Here is a 20,454-nt window from a genome sequence, read left to right as displayed (position 1 = left end):
AGAATTAGTTCCAGGCTCGCCCGTTCGCACGTCACACATCCATTTATATTAATTTCAGAACCACTGCAGTAAACATCAAACAGAACTGGTTACTTTCTAAAAGCTGCCTGTGTCTGGGGGCTCCTAGGGAGGGGGTTACTTTCCAAACGCATATCCAGCTTTAGGTTTCTGTACAAGTTCACAGTTACTTTCAGTAATGAAGGAAGTGATGCATAAATAGTTCAGAATTTCTTTTAATACTGCCTCATATTTAATATTTAAAGAATGTTGTTAAGGATTTTACAATATTCTGGGGTAGACTGAAATTTAGTCGTACGGAAGAGAAGGGTATTTTCCTAGGTTTTAATGATGTGGGGTAAAAGGCGTGACTGAAATTGCAGTGGCAAAATTGTTCTCTGTCAGGCCTATGGAACCTTCTGATACCACTAAGCCAGATACAGTCAGATGCAGACAGTGCTGAACTGTACGTAAAGGTCTGTTTCTCTTTTAAGTTACGCCATGATAACTATTTTATCAACTCAGTTTTGATTAAAGTAGGTGACAATGGAAAATGACTCTTCACTCTGTATAAAGGTTGCTTGGTCTGCTGTAGTTATACATAGTTACGTAACTTCAACATAACGTGGGCCTGATTTATCATCTAGTGATAGATCTGCAGTTTTGACTGAAGGATGCTCTCTGCCTGGTAGAAATAAACCCAGATTAGGAAAATGAAGAAAAGGTTTGCTTTTATATTTCATCCTTACTGAGTGAATCAAGCTTGCAGATCGCTTTTGGCTTGAAAAGTGAGTCGGCTAAAGAATTTCTTGGATTAACTTTGATTTTGTTACATCAGAATAAATGGCTTTAACAGAAGGCATCCTGTCGTGGCCTTGCCCAGTCCCCGAAGAGTGCCCTTTGACATCACTTGCAGTTGCAGGAACTCAGAGTGACTTAGGATGGAGTCCCGAAATATGTAGAGAGCCGAGGCTGACACATCTGGTGGGTGTGGAAACAGAGTGGTTGATTACTGCCAACTGGCTTTTGGCCCCAAGCATGAGGTGTAATTCTTACAGCGTTCAATAATCGATTAATTTCAAATTATACTGAGCCACTATTTGTTTTTCTTGAAATAGTAAGTGTAGGAGAGCAGAGGATTTGACACACAACCGGAACTGTGAGACCTAGACTTTGTTCAGGAATTAAATAACCGCAAATACACGTCAAGAAAATAACGAATATTGGCTAACACAGTGAGAAATGTCAACAATGATAAGGGTGTTGTCTGGGTTTGTTTGACGTGCCTGTGGAGTTTTTTGGTCAAGAGATGTTTGGGGTTCAGCACTAAATGAAACTTCCTTGTCGAGGGTGGGGGATCTTTTGTATGAAACATTTTTGTTCTTTAGGAAAAAAAAAAAACAACCAAAAAGAAATTAAATTGAATTTCCCTTGAAGAAGATGAGCTTGGCAGAAGGAGCTAGGAAATGAGTAATTTAACTCCTTTTTATGTAATTAGTGTAACCAGACATGGTTTTATTTTAACATTTGCTTAATTTTTGAGCCAGATTTATTTTAAAACTCTAGTTGACTTCATTTCCTGCTCCCGCTGAATGGTCTTGTTTTCTTTTTAGCAGGGCTGACCATTAGACTTATTCAAATAGATTTTTAATATCTCAAACTCATCAAATATTTGCTAAGTAGCCTTTGAAGTTGATTTGTATTTTATTTCATGTATTATTGAAAAGTTACAAAGTAATAGTCTTTTTTGTTCTTAGTCAAGCTGCTTTTTATTTGTCATTGTAATACAATGGAAAAAGAACAGCCTGAATTGATTAAAAATAAATAAATAAAAGGCCTGGAAACTCAGCTAAGGATGAAACTCAATCCTTAAGTCACAGGGTTTTTTCCAGGTATAACAGGAATCTAAGAAAATTCCTCCTCTCCCTCTCTGTCCCCCGTGTCTGCCGTAGTATAGAAGCGCGACAGGGCAGTTGGAGCTGCTCTGCTGACAGCAGCCTCTGCTCCTGCTCGAAGCCCGTCAGTGTCCGTGGTTCCCTGTGCTCCCACTTAACGACTTCGAGCTGTCTCAAGTGTATAAATCTTGATTCCAAAGTACTTTTCATTGTCTTAATGATGCTCCCCTTAGTTAAAATTATGTTGATGACCATGGCCAAATTGACCAGCTAGTGTGACTTGAAAAGAGCATACCTTTTAAAATATGATTAGGCAAGTCATGTAGCAAATATGAAAAAGAGCTGATTTCTCCTCGACCTCCAGTTCTCAATAGCCTTTATCACTAAGAGTTCAGAATTAACAACCGCTCTGTGGCGTGAGGTGCAGGCCTGGGTTGGCGGCGATCTGTCCTTGCCCACCTGCCACTCTCGGTTCCCCTCCGTGCAGGGGAAGCTGGCATCAGCTGCCAGCTTTTCGCTGGGTTTTATTTAGTTGCCAAAAATACTTCACTGGTTTTCTGGTTTCAGATCCCAAATGTTATTGCTTAAATCAATTGAAATATGTTCTGTGCTTGTTTTTTTTTAAAGCTAGGGAGCCTGCGCATGGCAGCAGATTGTCCTGTGCACACGGCTGTCCTGAAGCGCATAAAAAGAACTACAGGTCACCTGGTAAAGGGCAGCAGCTCTGTCCTACAGAGAGGGCTTGGGGTTTCTCAGAGTGTCCTACAGACAGGGATTTGGGTTTCTCAGTGTCCTACAGACAGGGCTTGGGGTTTCTCAGAGTGAGATTTTTCTGAGCTGTAGCTTCTTTGATTTGCTGAGAATTCTAAACGCATGTTAAGTTGTCCTTTTGCCAGGTAGTCCTTACGCTGAGGGAATACACAGGGGTGAGCAATTTCAATGTTTTCCCCAAATGTGGTGTCTCCACTTATTGCCTCTCAGGCTTCTCATAAACATTTTGCCTGTGCAGCTGAAAATTTCAGTTCTGTGTTGTGTGACCCGGCCTCTCCCTTAGCTTCCATTTTGAGCGCAGGGTTTGCTTGCAGCGAGGTTGCGCAGACAGTGCCAAAGTGAATGGATTCCTGTTCGTTTGGTATAGAACAGAGGGTTGGCTGCCCCAAATCGCTTGAGAAGGTCTTGCAGACAACAGCGGTGAAACAGGCAGGGCTGGGGGAGCTGGGGTGTAAAAGGCCTTTGGAAGGATGGAGGTTGCTCCTCATTCAAATGCAGATGGGGAGAGCCTCTCTGGGGAGTGGGGGCCAGGCAGAGAAAAGCAAACTAAATTTCCTAAACTCAGGTTCAAGGTACTGGGGATCCAGTTTGGTCCCTGGTGAGCTGTGCTTATGGGAAACAGCCCTTGTACTTGGCGTGGCTTTCGGTTTGGGAGTGGGTTTTGTTTGCCTGTTTGCATTTTTCCAGCGCATCGTGGGTCAGAGAATCAAAATATCACGCGGTCGTCAGTTTTGTAACACTTTGACTCTTAAGATTTCTGTATAAGTCTTGTTAATTTGAATTGTATGTTTTGGATTTGTAAGCTTGTTACGAAGGGCTGGAACACAGACTTGAACTCAGTTTTTATTTCTAACCTATTTTCTGCCTTTATCAGAACCGGTTTGTTAATCGGCCGCTTTCAGATTAGCTCTGGATTTGAAAGTTGCCAGGGCTCTGGCAGCTGCTGTGTTTGTGCAGAGCTTTAAGAAATTTTTCCTTTTTTAAGAAACATTTTGGAACAAACCTGGCCCTGAAGTGATTAATAGTCTGTAGCTTGAAGAAAAGCACCCTCATGTGTTAGGACTAAGCATGACCAGAAGGATAAAATAAAACACACGACATGCGGGGCAGAGTTAGGGAAAGACTGTTCTGGGAGTTCAGTGTGGAGAATGAGTTTCATGTTCCTGTTGGGGAGAGCTTTGTCTCGTAGGCTGAGAGACCTGGGCCCTGCTGCTCAGGCCCCGTGAATTCAAGACACTCGCTGGAGCTGCCATGACTGTATCCATAGTAGAACTCACAAACAAAGCCTATTACGCATAAAGGAAGATCAAATATACTTTAAATAGCAACAGATATTCCATAGTATGCAAGAGAGGATTTTCTGTGGAACAATAGATATGAATAGCAGCCCAGAATGACCTGATATTAGTTGTGGGCTGGGGGGGCGTGTGGGTGTCCCCCTTTCTTTTCTTGTTCTTGTGCGTTAGCTTACAGGAGCGAGTGTATATTAAACAAAGGATAAACTTGCATAAGGGTATTTATCTCTCTCTGGGTAAAACCCGTACTAAGACATGAAAGGTAAAAGCTGCATTAATTACTCAAGAGGGATTCAAAGCTCAGCAGTTTACTAGGATTGAAGGATTTATTGAAAAACAGTGGTTCTCATGTGTAACTCTAGGCAATAAACCTATTTAATTAAAGGCTTAATCTTCTAGTTGACATGTTTGCTACTGTTCCAATAAAAAGCTTCATCTGTAGCCAATTTTTGTAACTATACAAATAATAGTAGAATCCCTCATCTTTGTTCCTTTTTTTAACTATTTATTATGGTGGTTATATTGTAAATATTTAAAGGACTTCTGTGTCTTTAGGTATCAAAAGCTTAAAACGGGCCACTTTCCAATTTTTTTAAATACAGGCAATGCGTCTTTACCTCTTCCTTTGTCAAACCAAAGATGTTTTTATAAATAGAGGTTTGTGTTGGTAACAGTGTTCTGTATGGAGCAGCAGTTTTTCCACAGACTTGCCGCTTCGGGCTAGGTATGTGCTCTCATAGCTCTCTGGTATAAGTATCATTGATTCAAGTTTATGCAAAATGAGAATTTTTTGAAGACTCTTCATCTCGATGCTTGCTGCTTAGAAACGTAATAGTGTGATGTATTGTGAAGGAGCAGATTAGAAAATGCTGGAGAGGAGTGGTAAAAATAGATGCCTGGATTATTTTCATATGATAAGGTTCTGTAACGGGACTAAACTAAGTGTATTTAGCTGAGAATGGAGGAAAATGAGAGAGTTAATAAAATAATATTTTTATGTTAGGTGTAGTTCTTTATTCGTCCTGTTTCAGCCACGAAGTGAGGAGGTGTTATTGATGCTTTATAAATACACGTGTGGATGTATCTGTATAGATGAGGTCAAGGCTTCTGCACACCTTTCACGTGTGGAGACGACCGTTATTCCCCGTGACGTTTCATTTCAGGCATCAACATGTTACAAGTGCTAGAGTTGATAGTTGTGTTAGGTAAAAGCAATGGAAGGTTAATCAAATCTTATATTCCTCAGATATAAATCAAGGAGAAAATTCTGTAGTTTTTTGTAGGAGAATACTGATGAACAAATGTGTGCTAGGTTGTTGTTTTCCCAAACAGGTGTTGGGCACGGCTTGAAACACAGCTTAATCCCGTGTGGTGTAATCCAGTGGTTTAGCCTAACTGCATCCTTCAACTAAATCTTTCCTTTACTGAGCTAGAACTTTAACTCAGGTCTCTAATCCAGCAAATACTTTAAGTCTTTTAAACTTCTATTTTTGGACAATTTCTTTGAACGACATCTTTGATAGAAACATTTGCTTTGCTTTGCTTTAGGTTGGGACTCATCGGGAAGAAAGTGTCAGCCTCAACAGCAACCATTCGGTTCTTCCCAGTACAGTTTCTGCTCAGAGCACAGAACTAAATCATAAAACACAAGAAAGCTACAGAGGTAACTTTCCAGCCATGTTAAATGTTAAATGATGAACAGGGTCTGCAGTAAGTCCAGAGTCAGTGAGGCTGTAGATCTTGGTAAACTTATATCAACTCGGGGGTAGGGACATAGGCAGTGTTGAGAAATAAAAATTAACTATAAATCCTATAAAGCTCTGCTGCTAGGGATTCCTGCGATAGTGTTGAGGGTATCCCTGTGTCAGACTTGTCCCAGTATATTTTCAGCAGAAGACTCTGCATCGCAGCCGCAGTTTCCAGCTTCCGGAGCTATAACGCTGTTTGCGGTACTGCAGCTGTTTTCATCCCAGCCGAGGGGGCTACAGAGCGAGCTGAGGCCAGATTCCAGTCTGGCCAAGAAAAGGAAGTTGTTCCACACAGGTGTTTACAGTTCCCTCAGTTTTTAGCCTAAAGAAGTAGGCTATAGAAAACAGAAATCACGTCATTCATGAGCGTGCCTGCCCCATTTTGGGATGGGTGTGTCGCACGTTTGGCCTAGGCCCAGGCCTCCATGTTAGTGCAATGCTGCCCTTAGATTTGCAGCCCACACACGAGGGCCAAATTCCCTTCACTAAATGTCCTTTTGGTTTTAACGGTGTCTGTCTTAGGGTAAGCTGTGACTGATCAAGCTGCTCAACGAACGATGGTCCCTTTACAACCCATGACACATGACCGAGTGCAGCAGTGTTACCAGGATTTCTCTCGTTTCTGTTGTCACAGCATAGTTCCTCCTGTTGTCTTCCCAGCTGCTTGGCTTTGGCTTCCCGCTGACGGTATCTGCTTGAGATTGTCTTAGACCTTTCACTCCTGTGATACTCACACTGCTCTCTGGTTGCTTGCAGCGTTGTCGGGGGGCTTACAGAGCCAGTCTGTGGCTATTGGTCCAACAGAAATCAAGTCTGAACATAAGGAGAAGGATGAAAACATACATGAACCCCCCTCATCAGATGACATGAAATCAGATGATGAGTCCTCCCAGAAGGATATCAAGGTCTCATCTCGAGGCAGAACAAGGTGGGTTGCTGACATGACCTAGAAAATTTGGGCTTTGTTAATGCTCTGTAGCATGTTGTTCTTAAGTTTGATAAATTTATTTCAAGGCTTTTGCATTCCCACAGTGCAGATATTAATTGGTCTGAAATAGATAGCTTATGGTATTTGTTGAGAATTTTCTGGGAAAACCACCTGAAAAGTATATTTTTCTGTCACACTGGAGCCTTGCCGGCCCTGTACAGATGAGTTGTGAAGCGTCCAGAGGGCCCTTGCCTGGCCTTGAGGATGGGAGAAGGTTAGAAATTTGTGATGCTTTGTACCCGGGCCAAGGCTGCGCTTCTAAATGTGAGCCGGTAGTGATGGTGAGTGGCAGCTTGATAACCTGGAGGCTGGGGTGAACATGATAGGTAAATTTTCCTTTTAAAACACTTCTTCCCCTCCCAAGCCATGGACAAAAACCCTGGAGTTGACACCAGGTAAAATGCTTCTGAATCTCCCTGATAGGCCTGACTCAAGCGTTGAAATTTGAGATAATGGTAAACGGTCAGACCTTTGTGACCACGGGCAGTGCAGTCTGTACCATCATGTGTCTTGTGGAGTTTTAGTGTATTAATTGTAGTAGAGCAGAGGTTGTGCTGAGTTTTAGACTTAATTGGACAGTCCCGTATTAAAAAAAGGGCATGCAACTTAATAGAATTTGAAGTGATACAAGAACCATAACTGTAAGTGTTCAGCTCTGCACTGGGCATTAGAAATAAAAGTAGTTCTAAAATTGGCCAGGAAGGTCTTTAACGAAACGAAAACTTTTTAATACACACATAAAATTGAGAAGTACTTGAACACCTTTTTATGTAAGCTGATATTTTGGGACTAGGAAAAACTGTTTGTTGAAAGTTATTTACTCCTCACCTGAGAGATGGCCGAGTCCTCTCCTAACTATTCGAACATCCAGTAATGGAGCAGAGTCATAGCTCGGGGCGTCCTTTGCTTCAAGGGGCATCCCTAGAGGCGATTACCCTCTGCCAGCAACCACCTAACATTTATTAGGACAAGGCAGGAACATCGTGAATTACCCTGAATACTTAAGCCCTAATAGTGAATGCTTTCTCAGTTACCTAAATCTGCTTTAGTGTGAAATAGATCAAGTGGGAAGAAGTTTCGTTAACCAGCAGTTTCATCAACTGCTTGTTTGAAATACCAGTGATATTCCAATATATTTTCATTTATACTTTCTCGCAGCAGTACTAATGAAGATGAGGATTTAAACCCAGAGCAGAAAATAGAAAGAGAAAAGGAGAGGAGAATGGCAAACAACGCTAGAGAACGCTTGCGTGTACGAGATATTAATGAGGCATTTAAAGAACTTGGCCGTATGTGTCAGCTTCATCTGAAAAGTGAAAAACCCCAGACGAAACTGCTTATCCTTCACCAGGCTGTGGCCGTCATCCTCAGCCTGGAGCAGCAAGTGAGAGGTCAGTGACGGCATCAGGCCAGGGTGCTTCGCATGTGGCTTTGTTTGTGGAAGTGTCTGCCTTGCTGGATGCCTAGGTTACTGCGGGTGTTTGAGCTTTCTGTGATGGTGTTGAAGTTCTTTAGGAAAAGCAAAGAAATAACTTTAAAAATAGGGGGGGAGAAGTGGGGGTAGGTTTATACTTTGGTCTTTTTTTTCCCCTGTGCCGTTAGCTGTATCTTCAGCTATGTTCAGCTATTAAAATATTGACACATTTTGCTTTAAATTGTAAGAAGCGCTTATTCAGTAGCAGAAGCTTTAGCAAAAGTTGGAAATCTCTGTTAAGATGAGGCCCCCATAACTGAAATATTAAATTGGGTGAATTTAACTTCATTTACTTAGGGTTTTGCATTAAGAATACACTGGGGAGGAAGGAGCCAGCCCAGTTCTACTTCAGTTGTATGGGGCTGATTTTACATGATTTTCTTTCCCCGATTCCTTTAAACATCTCCAGGATGGAATTAATGGGCCTGTTAGTAGGTGCAGAAGGAGGAATTCTTTGTACAGTTCACACCCTTAAGGAAAGATGGTTCTAGGAACCAGGTTCAAGTTGAACTGTTCTGTTCCCGTTGGTGAAGCTGCAGCTGACTTTAATCTCCCTGTAAACTTGGGTCAGAGACATGCAGGAGTTCTAAGCTCCTTGCTTTACCTTGTGGTCAGCCCTGCAATGGTCAGGCAGTTGGACTTGGGTGATTATTGTAGGTCCCTTCCAACACAACTGTTCTGTTGCATGTAGCTGGCACTTAGGTGAGGGTCCTCATGGTTTGCTCTTTCGGACTAGTGAATAACCATCTTCCTCGGCATCTCACAGATGGAAGTGCATCAGGTGACTGGAAAAGGAGCGTCCTCACAATTAAATTGGGCCTGTTCTGCAGGCAGTATAAATAGATGTTTTCTTCCTTGCGTACGCCTCACCTCCTGCTCCCTGTGCACCTGAGGAAGCTGATCCGAGCACCCTGTGCTCCTCCTGAGAGGCTCCCTTCCCCATTCTGCCTTTCTTTGCACCTGCTTCTGAAAGTGAGCGACCAGAGCCTTATGTTGTGCCCAGCGGAGCTTTCACCAACACGTTACATAATTGCATGAACAATTTCCTCTCCCTGCTGGTAATGAGGCTGCTCATTTTATGATTGGTGATATTCAAAATGAAGCATTACACATTTTGAGCTCTGACTGTAGGCGAGCATTTTTATCTCCGTTTCCTAAATCACTGTAAATTAACTTCCTTTCAAAGTTTCCGCATAATTAAATCTTCTTTAAAACTTCAAGGCAAGTCATATTTAAACAAAGAAAACTGTGATTAAGAGAAGTTAGCGGGTTTTTTTCCCCAGCAGACTCTTTGGAGTGCTCATCCTTCCAGAATGCAGTGGGAGGCTGCTGATAATGACTTGGCTGAAAGCAGAATTAGTACGTCTGTCCAAAATTGTCAGGTTAGCTAGATGGTGCCCCCTGTAAAATACACGGGAGTCAGCAAACTGCAAGTACCAGAGGGGAGCTGTACGGTGCAAGAGAAGGGCTGGTGCTGTCTGTCCAGTTTTGGCAGTTATCTTACAGTTAAAGTTGTGTCTGCAGTCTTAAACTGAAAAACAAAATTCACTGACCGCTAGAAAAATACCTCAAAATGTTGATTAAATTCAGCATGCACTGGTAGTTTATGTTACACAGCTTATGTGTGTGTCTCTGGCCACTGTGACTTAGATCTTTTTCTGTTTTGATGCATGAAAAGCCATTCTGAAACACAGAAACAGTTGACTTGAAGAAACTGTCATTATTTGAAAACTAGATCCAAACCTGCATGTATTGAAGCAATTGGGGATGTGGAAATACACTGATGGGAATACCTTGATAGTGAATCTTCAACTGGCTGTTGGAAAGCACTGACCGGAAGCGGGGTTTAAAAAAAGAATCCTTGTGCTCTGTGTCTCTGTTGTATTCTTTTGATTTCACCAAGATGGGCACAAAATGATTTCACAGACTGAGGGGATGAAGAGAACTATCAACTTGAGGCCTTGCACCCCCTGTTGTGACAGTGAGCTAACATGTGAGGGGCAGAGAGAAATAGTCGCATTACTAGAACCAGTACCACGTCAGGAAGGTTCGATGTACTGTCACAGGCGAGAAACATGTTTTATTACATGGTAAATTACAGGCCATTCTCATTTTGCACTTCAACTTCCAGTGACAAGGGAGGCGCTCCTCAAGTTTTGGGAAGGTGTTTGTAGGCAGCTGACACGGTTTGGATGGGTTGTTGAAAACAGCGGTGTAGGAGCTGCCTGGTAGGGTTTTCAGCGGTGCTGGTCTTGCAGACACCTGCGTTCTAACCCAGGGGCAGCCGCAGCCAGAAGAAGGAAGGTGCACTGCAGTGGTTAATGTGTGGATATTGCTCTTGGTATGAGCATATGGGATGCTAAGAATCATTTTCTGTTACAGAGCGAAACCTAAACCCTAAAGCAGCCTGCCTTAAGAGAAGGGAAGAAGAAAAAGTTTCTGCCGTATCGGCAGAGCCGCCAACACCACACCCAGGAAGCCACCCTGGCCTGAGTGAAACTACCAACCCTATGGGTCATATGTGAACACCAGCCAGGTGGGTCTCTTGTCTGGAAGGGATTTGGCTCTTGGTGCTTTTTATTTATTTTTTTGGGAGATGGAGCTATGTTTACTCTTAGATGCTGAGCTGCCACTGGCACCAAACATCTTGACACTGCTAAGTGCTTTGATATCTGTGAGCATAAGCAAAAGCTTGCCCGTTTGTGTAGTTTTATGGTAAAACAAAACCCCAAGAAATGGTCGGTGAAGTCTCTTCATTTCCATGTGGTGTTTGTTGCCAATGACTCCATCTCTTGGCTCAGGTGGCCTTCTTGGCATGACATCAGAGGAATAGTTAATGGCTTGCTAGATAAGCCAAACACAATAGAGGTGAATTATACATCTGTACATGGTCTAAATGTCACATTAGTTCATTTAAAAATCCACGTATTGTTTCCTAGTGGTGGTACAAACAGCTAGAGAGACTCCTCATCTCAGAGATTTGCTGTCTGGCTTACGGCCAGTCGTTCTAACTTGTATTGTTTGCCCAACAGAGATTTTGAACTATCTTAATTAATCATCTGTACGAGTGAATGTAGTTAAGATTTTACAAGTGATGTTTTCAGCCTTGCAAGATGAATCAGATGTTTCCAAAAGCCCCATGTAGTCTGATACGCAATAGTTGATTTAAAACCTGCTGATGGGGAGGTCTTGCAGGAATATCTGGTTTTATTACGTGGTGTCGGATTTTCTAAATAATTGGGAAAAACTTGATTATGAGAAGAAAAAAAAATCTGAGTAGTCTCTCTCTTTTAAAATGGTAGAACTGTTGCCATTTTCAAAAAGAGTAAGAGATTGGGTTTGGGGCCCTTATTTTAATCCGTAGCTCTACTGAATTTTACATTTTGGGTTTTTTTGTTGGGGTGTGTGTGGTCTTTTTTGCTTCCATTTTACCTTAAGGTGAAGGTGCACATCTTGCCAGAATGTGTCCCACAGAAGTTTATTCCTCCCTGGTTCCTTAAAAAGCAGCAAAATGGCATTTAATCCAAGCCTTATTCAAGTCAGTACTGTTTCCCCATCCCTTACAGGCAGTGTCTTTCTCCATAAATGAAATGCGTTTTCTTTTTAGGAAAAGAAGGTGGTTTGAATTTCTGGTTTTTGTGGTGTTTCACACCAGAGCAGTGGCTACTTCTAAATTGTCAAATAATCCTGAGTTTACAGCAGGGTTGAGAGTCTGTTCTTGCCTTATTAATACAGGGAGCCGCTTTCCAAAGTTTCCTGTGACTTTGCTTTAATTGCGCTTTGTAAGAGAGTAAAAGGGTGACGTTGAGGCGAAAGGCTGTGCAGGCTCCTCGGGTCCGTGGCAAACCACGGACGCCATCAGATGAGATCTTGTCCTCTGCTTCCTTTAGGGAACAAAGTCAAACAAATCAAAGGTCTGATATTTGCAGGTCATTTGTTCTTCCATATCCAGAGAGTCCAAGTGGAACGTTCCTGAGAGTAAACTGTTCAATGGATCATGTCTGGTATGGGTGTCTCGGTGAAGAAGGATCTCAAGGCCTCTCAGTGTGATTTTCTTTTGCGCTTGACTGACTGAAAACGCCATCAGAGACAATTTAAGTTTACTTTCTCCAGTGTTTTATGCTTCACATTGATTACTTTCTTCTCCTACATTTCTTTCTAGAATTCCAGAATTATTGGTAGGATACACAGAAGGTGACCTTTCTTCACAAGGACACAGACAACTAACATTGTATGAAGACACAAACCTGACAGGAGAAAACACTTGAAGCAAGAAACCCAAATGCAATCTTATGATCAAAGCTACTGGTCAACACCTGCATCAGGATTGAAGATACAAGATCTTCAGACAGAATTTCAGCCCGTGAAATACTCTGAACATATCATTCTGTTGCAAGCAGTGTGTCGCTTCTGCACAATCAGAGACTGTTGTGATCTCTCCACTCATTGTGGAAGTTGCCTTGTGCCTAAACTGAATTGACAAATGCATTGTAACTACAAATTTTATTTATTGTTAATGGAACTGTAAAGGTCTACATATAAAGGGAAAAGTTAACATGTAAAAGCTGATAAAACTTCAGCTTGGATGCCAGCATTTACTAAAGCTGTTCACATCAGAGAACAAAGCAGTGACAACCGTCGACCCGTAGCATTCCCAGCATACCTATTAGTGTCTTAAAAAAGGAAGGGAAAAGTCTCGTTGTCCTTTCCTCTCCTTTTGCCATATGACTAGTGTTTTCCATGCAATAGGAAACTATTCCTTGGTATAGCTTTTTTTTATGTTATTTTTGGTCTCTCGTAATCTGAACAGTTATGGTCATAGTTACCCTTCCACGCTGAGCTCCTTGCTTCGAGCCAGTAAGAGGCCTCGCGAAGGCTGCGGGCAGGAGCTGTGCTGTGGCCGTAATGTGTCTTGGATTTAAAAAGTGATTTTTATTTTCCCTCAGTCTTTCCTCAGACGTTTTTTTTTTCTAATTATAAACAAAACCTTTTTAGGCTTCTAGGCTTCATAGTAAAGCTTGTAACGTGAAGTGTAAATTGGGTGGGGAGAATCTACTTTGTTAGAGTTGCTTTGTTTTCCGAGCAGTAAGTACTACATATAGTACATGTAAAGTGTTAGCTGTACGTAAGCACAAAACGCATTAAAGTACAAAGGAGATTTTTTTTTTTCAGGCTGTAATTGTGGTGAAGAGTAAAACCCGAAATTCACCGTGGCAGGTAGTGTGATGACATAACCACCGACGAGGTGGGCTTCCTTACAATAGAATATAAAGAGCAATGGTCACCGGTTTTTCCTTACTGTACACGTTAATTATCTTGTCATTTTTGTATGGCTTGTCAGTGGAGAAAAAAAATAGTGTGAGTTGAATGCAACTAAGTGACCCCCTCCCAAGCCATATTAGCATTAACTGTTTCTCCACCAGAACAGCGTCCGTAAGTATTCCTGCGTCAGAGCTGTGTTGAAATGGTTAAAATCCCTTTGAACTTCCATGGAAAGCGTCTTCCACTGCAGTGACCGTGGGAGGGAATTTCCTCAGCCAAGGTTGTCTGAGCTATCGTTTCTGTAGCGCATCTTTCATCACCGGCAATCGGTTCACACGCAAACCAGGAACAAAGCAGTAATTTTTATGAAGTCGTTTAATTTGAAAGAACAAAAGGCGGATCGTTAAAATAAACTAATGAATTTAAGCTCATGGTTTGGATGGTTCCTAACAAAACAGTCTGTGGAATTAGTGGACTCATTTCTATTACTTTAATTTGCATATATCATCAAATAACACCTGATTATATCTGTGGCCTTGTTCTTCATTTCAGTGTTTATCAGCTAAACGGATTTGTTGCTTATGACGTGTGAAAGTGATCACGTGCCACTGCCTGGCCTTTTTCCTTCTAAGCTTGTTGTCTTTTTGGCTATATTAGACTTTGCAGTATGCCCAGAAGCTTTCCTTCATAAAATAGAAAGAAAAAAACATTTGGCTTATTTTTCACTGTAGCTAGTCTTTTATACAATAATCTTGTAAGAAAATTTCTTGAATTCTAAATATTACTCTTTCTAGATTTTTGAAATCGAAAAAGTTTTCAGTAAAAAGTTTCTTACTTTATTTTACTATATTAGGTAGTAAAAATGTAGGGTTATTTACCATAACCTGTTCATTAATATCAGAAATTTACAATAGCATTGTAAGACCATAGTAGGGTTCTAGCATACCGTGTAGTACCTATGGAGTATTGTAAGAGCTAATTGTCCGAGATGAATTGCTTCTCATCTTGTTCTCCAGTTTCCATTGTTGGTTTATTGCAGATTTGTACCCTGTGTCAAATTTCAAGGTATTGCTGATAAACCTTTCCAACCAGCAGCAAGAAGTTCAAAAAATTTCTGTCGATGTAACAGAAAACACTATGTATATAACATTTATGTAGCAATAAATGTGCCATCTTTTTTTAACATGGTAAATCAGTGAGTTTTTTAAATTTCTCTCTCCTCGTAGGTAACGGGTTGCTTGAAAAACACCGGCCCAGGCTTCCGCCTTTATCTGAATAAGGCTTAGCGGGTGTTCTCGAGGCGCACAGCGTAAGGCGCAGCCACAAGAAGCGCGTTGGCTTCCCAGGCAGCAGCAGCAATTCCTAGTGAGCTGAGGAGGAGCAGTGCCCAGCACTGGCAGCTGGGCGGGAAGGGGAGGGCGCAGGCAGCGGCCGATCCTGTGGGCATGTGCCTCCTGCCGCACCTTGTTCCTTTCCTTTGCCTCCCCTGAAGATCAGGTTCTAGGTTCTAAGCCCCTTTTTGGCTGCATGTTCAGCGCTGACTTAATTCTGAATTGATTGAGGCATCTACATAGGTTTTAAGAAAAAACAGGGAAATAAAAAAAAAGCTTGTAGCTTCAGCTTGAAATGAAAATTCTCACATTTTCTACCTTTTTTCTTTCTGCAAGTGCAAACAAAAGAAAATGGAAGTGTATGATGTCCAAGGTGTACACAGGCAGTGGTGAGATCTTCATGCAGTTCGAGCCAGAAACCTCAAGTCATGAACAGACTTTGTAGAAGTGTGAGTTTTGTCAACTCTTATCAAAGACAAAAGCAGATAAAGACACGGTGTCTGTAAAGTTACGATGGTGCCATACCCCACATTCCGTAGGTGCGGCACCTGTGCAAGGCTTGGTTTCCAACTCCTGATACCTTAGGAAATCTGACGATGGTGTTGAGATGTAGTTTGCAGTGTAGGAGACGCCAGCACTTTCACCGCAGGTAGATCTGTGCCATGACCTGGCAAGACTTGGTCTTTCACTCTGTCTTTACTAGTGGCTGTGGAGGAGGGGCCCTGGTGCCTCCCTGCCGCACGCATTCTGACTTGCTCCAGTCAAGCCTTGGAACGTCCATCACCACACCTCTCCCTTTTTCTCAACAAGATCATCTACAATCTATCACTTTCAGAGAGTGAAAATGGCATCTCCCCCTTCATCTTGTGCCATGCTGCTTTGCTCTTTTTGGCTTGTGTGGAGGAGATGCGTGTTGGGTACCTTTGCTAAATAGAATTCCAGAATGAGCATTTGGAATATTGTAGGAAAGGTTCTCTGTAAATCTAAAACATTAGGAAAGGCTTGAAATGGAGTCCATCTTTTGCTCTGGCACTGAGTAGATGCTACTAAAGAGAATTTGCTGGATTCTTTATGTAAGAGTTAATATTTCCCAAGAAATAATCAACATTAACATTTTCCCCTTTAGCATCTGGAACAAAATGAAACACAACAGCCTGTAAAAGACAACCTGGACACTGGGCGGTAAACTTGGCTTTTTGTCTGTGAGGCTAATCCCTCTCTAATACCCCTAACCTGTGGGTACTGAAATGTCCTCTGAAAGGGGAAAATTTTTTGTCCCGCTTTCCAAGCCTGGCAGCGTTTTAAGAGTGAAGTTAAAGCCCAACAGGAACGAACACGCCAGCTGCCACCTTCCTGCCTCTGTGCAGACAAGACGGGGGCCAGAGCCAAGAGCCACCACAAGGCTGCCCCGGGTGGAGGGTTGCAGCCCAGGGGAGGCGCAGCCCCAGCTCCTGCCTTCCTGCTGCTCGCTTGTCCAGGGCACTGAGGGAAAAGGTTCACAGAAAGTGGGGAAATGGTGCTCCTAGGAGGTGGCTGTGATCCTTCCTTCTCTTCATGTCTCTGCTGTTGGAGCAGATAAGTCATGTGCCATTTGTGGGGAGTGTTTTGTGCTCTTTAAATATAATTTGTTTTACCGAAGTTAACTCTCCTGTCAAGCTGGATGTGATTGCAAAATATTGTGAGTTTATTTTGCAGATAAGACGCGAATGCGCTGCAACTGTGCGTGCAACGAGTTCAGCCAGGGAAGCTCGGTCACCTGGGACTGTCTGCTGGTCATAAACCGCCCAGCCCAGGCCTTGCGCTCTGAAACTGCAAATTGTCTGGCCTGTAAACAGAACCCCTTTCAATTCTGACTATTCAAATGCAATTACCAAATTGATGCAATTACTAACACCTGTTAAAGAAAATCGGATTAAAAAAGAAAAGTTTTAAAAATATTCTTAAAAATATTTTTAAAAATACCAAGTGAGGTAAAAATCTCCCTCAAAATGTTGATCGTAACCTATCGTGGAGGGCAGATCTTTTAGAAGGTCAGTGGCTGAGCTAAATATTTGGAATGCTAGTTATTTCAGATAAAGGAGAATACCAAGGCCGTTTCATTTTCAGTAGAGATCCACTGCTTTTTTTAACCGTACCACCTAAACATCTAGGGACAAAAGGAATTAAATATAAGCCATATTGGTCTAAACAGTAAGTGCTGCCCAATGTGACTGAACAGATGAGAAAATAATTTAAGATAATCCAAAATTCAGTTTGTGTTAGACATAGACCCTGCTAGTCCTTGACCTGAGGAAAATATGGGAAACATGCAGATCCTATAGCTGGAACTCTGCATCAAGCTCTGAATAACATACTAAAGTATATTTATTTTGGAAAATGCAATGATGCACCTCTAAAAAAAAAAAGAATTGAGGAAATTATTCAAAGTAAACAGACACAGCATTAAACTCTTGTAGAAATTAATACAACAGTGTCTTGGTAACGTGGATTTTGGCCCTACTTTCTTATTTTTGTGCTGAGGCTTTTTCTGTCCCCCTCCGCTGTATTTTAATGGCTAAGGAAAACTCTTGGAAATGCCTGAACTGACTGATTTTAAGTTTGCTAGATTATTTATTTATTTACAAGGAAATTGAAGTGCTTCCTTATGCTCATGGAGGTTCTGACACATAATGTTGCTGTAAATGCATATCCTCTGTATCCAGGATGCAAAAAGGAAGATGAAATAGTTGTGATACAATTGTAGAAGTCTTTTCAAATATAGTTAAATAATTTTTTTTCAACATGAATCTGTAGCAATCATTAGAAAAATAACTTCTCCAAACTCAAGGTTATAAACTCATCTATAGAATGAGATGCCTGAGCAGTAGAGTAGTGCTCTGCATTTTACTTCCCAGCACCCATAAATGAGCAGAGATGAACAGTATCGGAAGCATCAGCTGGAATTTATCACTAGCCCTAGTTTGTCTGGTTTTTGGAAAGACACCAAATGGCCAGTTGTTTGCTGCACAACCAGACCGGGTGCTCCAGACTACTCCCACATTATTTTCTCTGACTGCTGAAATAACTGCTTTAAAAATTAGCTGAGTTCTTTGGGGCTTTTGTGGGCTTGATATTTATTGTGTCACCCTCCTTCATTCAAACTAGAACCTTGATACGCTAGAATGAAAAGTTCACATTTCAAAATACTGAAAACTTGCTCCACAGCGGAGAAATCTCCTCTATATAAATATAAAATCATGAGGTGGGGGAAGTTTTTGGATCACGTTTTGAATTGTGATCCGAATGGTCAGTTCACACATGCAAAAAATGAAGAGGATATCACAGTATTTTTTTAAGGGGTGACAAATAAAGGAAGGAAATCTTGTGGATGCACTTCGAGTTGTGTTTGTACAGTGCCTAGCAGAAGAGAGCTCACATCTGAACTGATCTTGTCTGTGCTACAAAGACATAAACGCTAATGTATCTGATTATGAATATAACAGCTAAAGTACATTAATTCCTAACACTACCTGACTAATTAAGATAAATGCATGTAATATCAGTTTTAAGTCGATGGGCTCTGCTTCCAGTTTACCCTTTTAAAAGACTGACATTTAATTAAATGTCCATTTAATTTGTTTACATGACTAATTAATTGCTGAAAGTGTAATTAAACATAAAGCTTTTAAAATGCTTACTCCTTCCCTAGCATGCAAGAATCGTAGATGTGAACATCATAAAATGCAAGTACAAATAAAATGCAAAAATGCCTAAAATAAAGTAAAATAAAGATGTGACAGCCTAGAGAATACAAAGGTAGTAACCCCATAGAAATTAGCACCTGTCATTATCTGTAGCCAGCTGGTCATCATTGTTCTGTTATACAGAAATATAACAAATGTGTCAATAAAGCTCAATTTATACACATAAATATGGATCCTGCATTTACAGGAGTACTGGATTGTCAGGGAAAACAGTGGGAATGAAACTAAAAATGATGTGTGTCTGTTAGACTTTGCTGTCTGTTTTTCTGATGTGACTGTTTTGCATATCCAGGATAACTGATGAAAAATAGCTACAAGCACACCTTGGTTAATTCTACTGTTTGTGTAACAGCTGCCCTTCCCGCTGGAAGGCTGTGTGCACCGAGCTGTCTGTACAAGCTTCCACAGGTCTTCCTGGACTCGCTTTCTCCCTTGGCCCTGCCCTGCCCCACACTACCACGCCTTTCTGTTGCATGAGATATGGTCTCCAAATCGCACAGGTTATAAGCAAGCTTTAATTTCCAGGTACATGCTTCTGTTAATTAACTAACGGAATGATTAGTGTGGGGCAAGTTCACAGCTCCAGTGTGAAGAACAGTGGTGAGGTTCAACAGCGCTAGGTTCCAGCATTCACAAGTAACTATCAAAGACACTTCTACCTCCTTTACCTGTGCCACTTCTTGCCTGGCCCCTTGCCCACCCTTGACGATTTGTCCCTTCAGGCTTACAGCTCTAGGTCCGGTTCTTCTCTTCTCTTTCAGCCAGGTCCATGTTGGCTTCTCTTCTTTCCAGGCCCGGTGCTGGGGCTGTTTTGTTTAGGTAAAGCAGCAGCTGACTCTTCCTCCTCAGCATAAGAGAGCAGTGGGGACAGGAGAAGAGAGAATGAGTCCTTCTCAGTCCTGGCATGCAGCAGTACACTCGCCTTGAGGACTGGAACGAGTAATTACATGGGGAAGTCTCATTCAACCCAAATCTAATAAGCCAATACTGAACATATGCTTATTAAACCAGTAGCTTTTTTAAGGCAATTTTCAATGAAAAGCAACATTTCTGATACAAAGACCTACAAACACATGCCGGACACTGTTATCATTCTAATTTGTGAGCAGTAAATTTATGGGCAGTAGAACTCCTCAGTAACGGTAACAAAAAGTAACAGGCACAAACCAGTAGTTCTTCTTAATCAAGTTGTAGGAAAGGTTTGGGTTTTTTGCTGAAAATCTTGAAAAAAATCTCGCTGAAAAAGATTTCAGTCAAATTCTCAGGATGGAAAACTTGTTCCCCTGGTTAAAATCTGTAAATTTGTAGGCACTAAAAACAGGAGCTGAAATTGGGAAGTAGCAGGCAACCTTACCCGTGGGAAATGTACCCATCTCTAGCTGGACAGACAAGGATGCCGGACCAAAATCCAAATGAAATGGTTTGAGGTATTCGGGCTGTTTGCCTGTTGAACTGTGGGAGTGCGTGACCCTCTTACTGACAGCCTTCCTCTCACTCTTTCCTGCTTATGCTCACACTCAGCGAGCTTCATACACCTTGTCATAAACGAGTTCTTAGACTCTTTGAGGATCTGCTTCCTTCCTTTCCCAAATACTGTTTTAAGGCAAAAGATTGACAATAATCTGTCCATTGGAAAAAAACATCATTTAGTCCACATTTGTTTTACATTTATTCAATATTGTTTTGTAATATTTTAAACTCCTTATGGAATGAGAATAACGTCTGAAGGAATTTGCATCTTAGGTTGGAATTGCTGCATTATAACCATGTATTTCTTCTCTTCTACACATTTGCTACACACACCCACCCACCCACTAAAATTAGCGCTGTCCAAGGGCCCTCTATCCCATGAAGACATACTCAATTCTTCATGCGATTTCTTCATGGGTCAGAAGTGTGATGCTTACAGATCCTACTAGGTTTTCTGCAACATCCGAGATAGGAATATGT

General features: G+C 41.6%; 1 protein-coding gene across 15 annotated transcripts in view; it reads left to right on the top strand.

The window, feature by feature from the left end:
• TCF12 (transcription factor 12) overlaps positions 1–14,613 on the top strand; it is a 174,269-nt gene extending 159,656 nt beyond the window's left edge. For 10 of the 15 annotated variants that reach the window (XM_069866896.1, XM_069866892.1, XM_069866888.1 and 7 more), the window contains 5 exons: positions 5,507–5,621; positions 6,463–6,634; positions 7,853–8,085; positions 10,551–10,704; positions 12,331–14,613. In XM_069866896.1, coding sequence (XP_069722997.1) covers positions 5,507–5,621; positions 6,463–6,634; positions 7,853–8,085; positions 10,551–10,693 — 663 coding nt within the window. In that variant the 3' untranslated portion in view covers positions 10,694–10,704; positions 12,331–14,613. The remainder of the gene's footprint in view (positions 1–5,506; positions 5,622–6,462; positions 6,635–7,852; positions 8,086–10,550; positions 10,705–12,330) is intronic. The other 5 variants (XM_069866885.1, XM_069866895.1, XM_069866893.1 and 2 more) reach the window with 1 other exon arrangement.
• Positions 14,614–20,454: the final 5,841 nt, after the last annotated feature.

This window comes from Phaenicophaeus curvirostris, chromosome 12 (assembly GCF_032191515.1).
Source record: "Phaenicophaeus curvirostris isolate KB17595 chromosome 12, BPBGC_Pcur_1.0, whole genome shotgun sequence".
In the NCBI taxonomy this organism is placed as follows: Eukaryota; Metazoa; Chordata; class Aves; order Cuculiformes; family Cuculidae; genus Phaenicophaeus; species Phaenicophaeus curvirostris.
The sequence above is the reverse complement of the archived record's forward strand: the minus strand, read 5'-3'. Positions and strand labels throughout refer to the sequence as shown.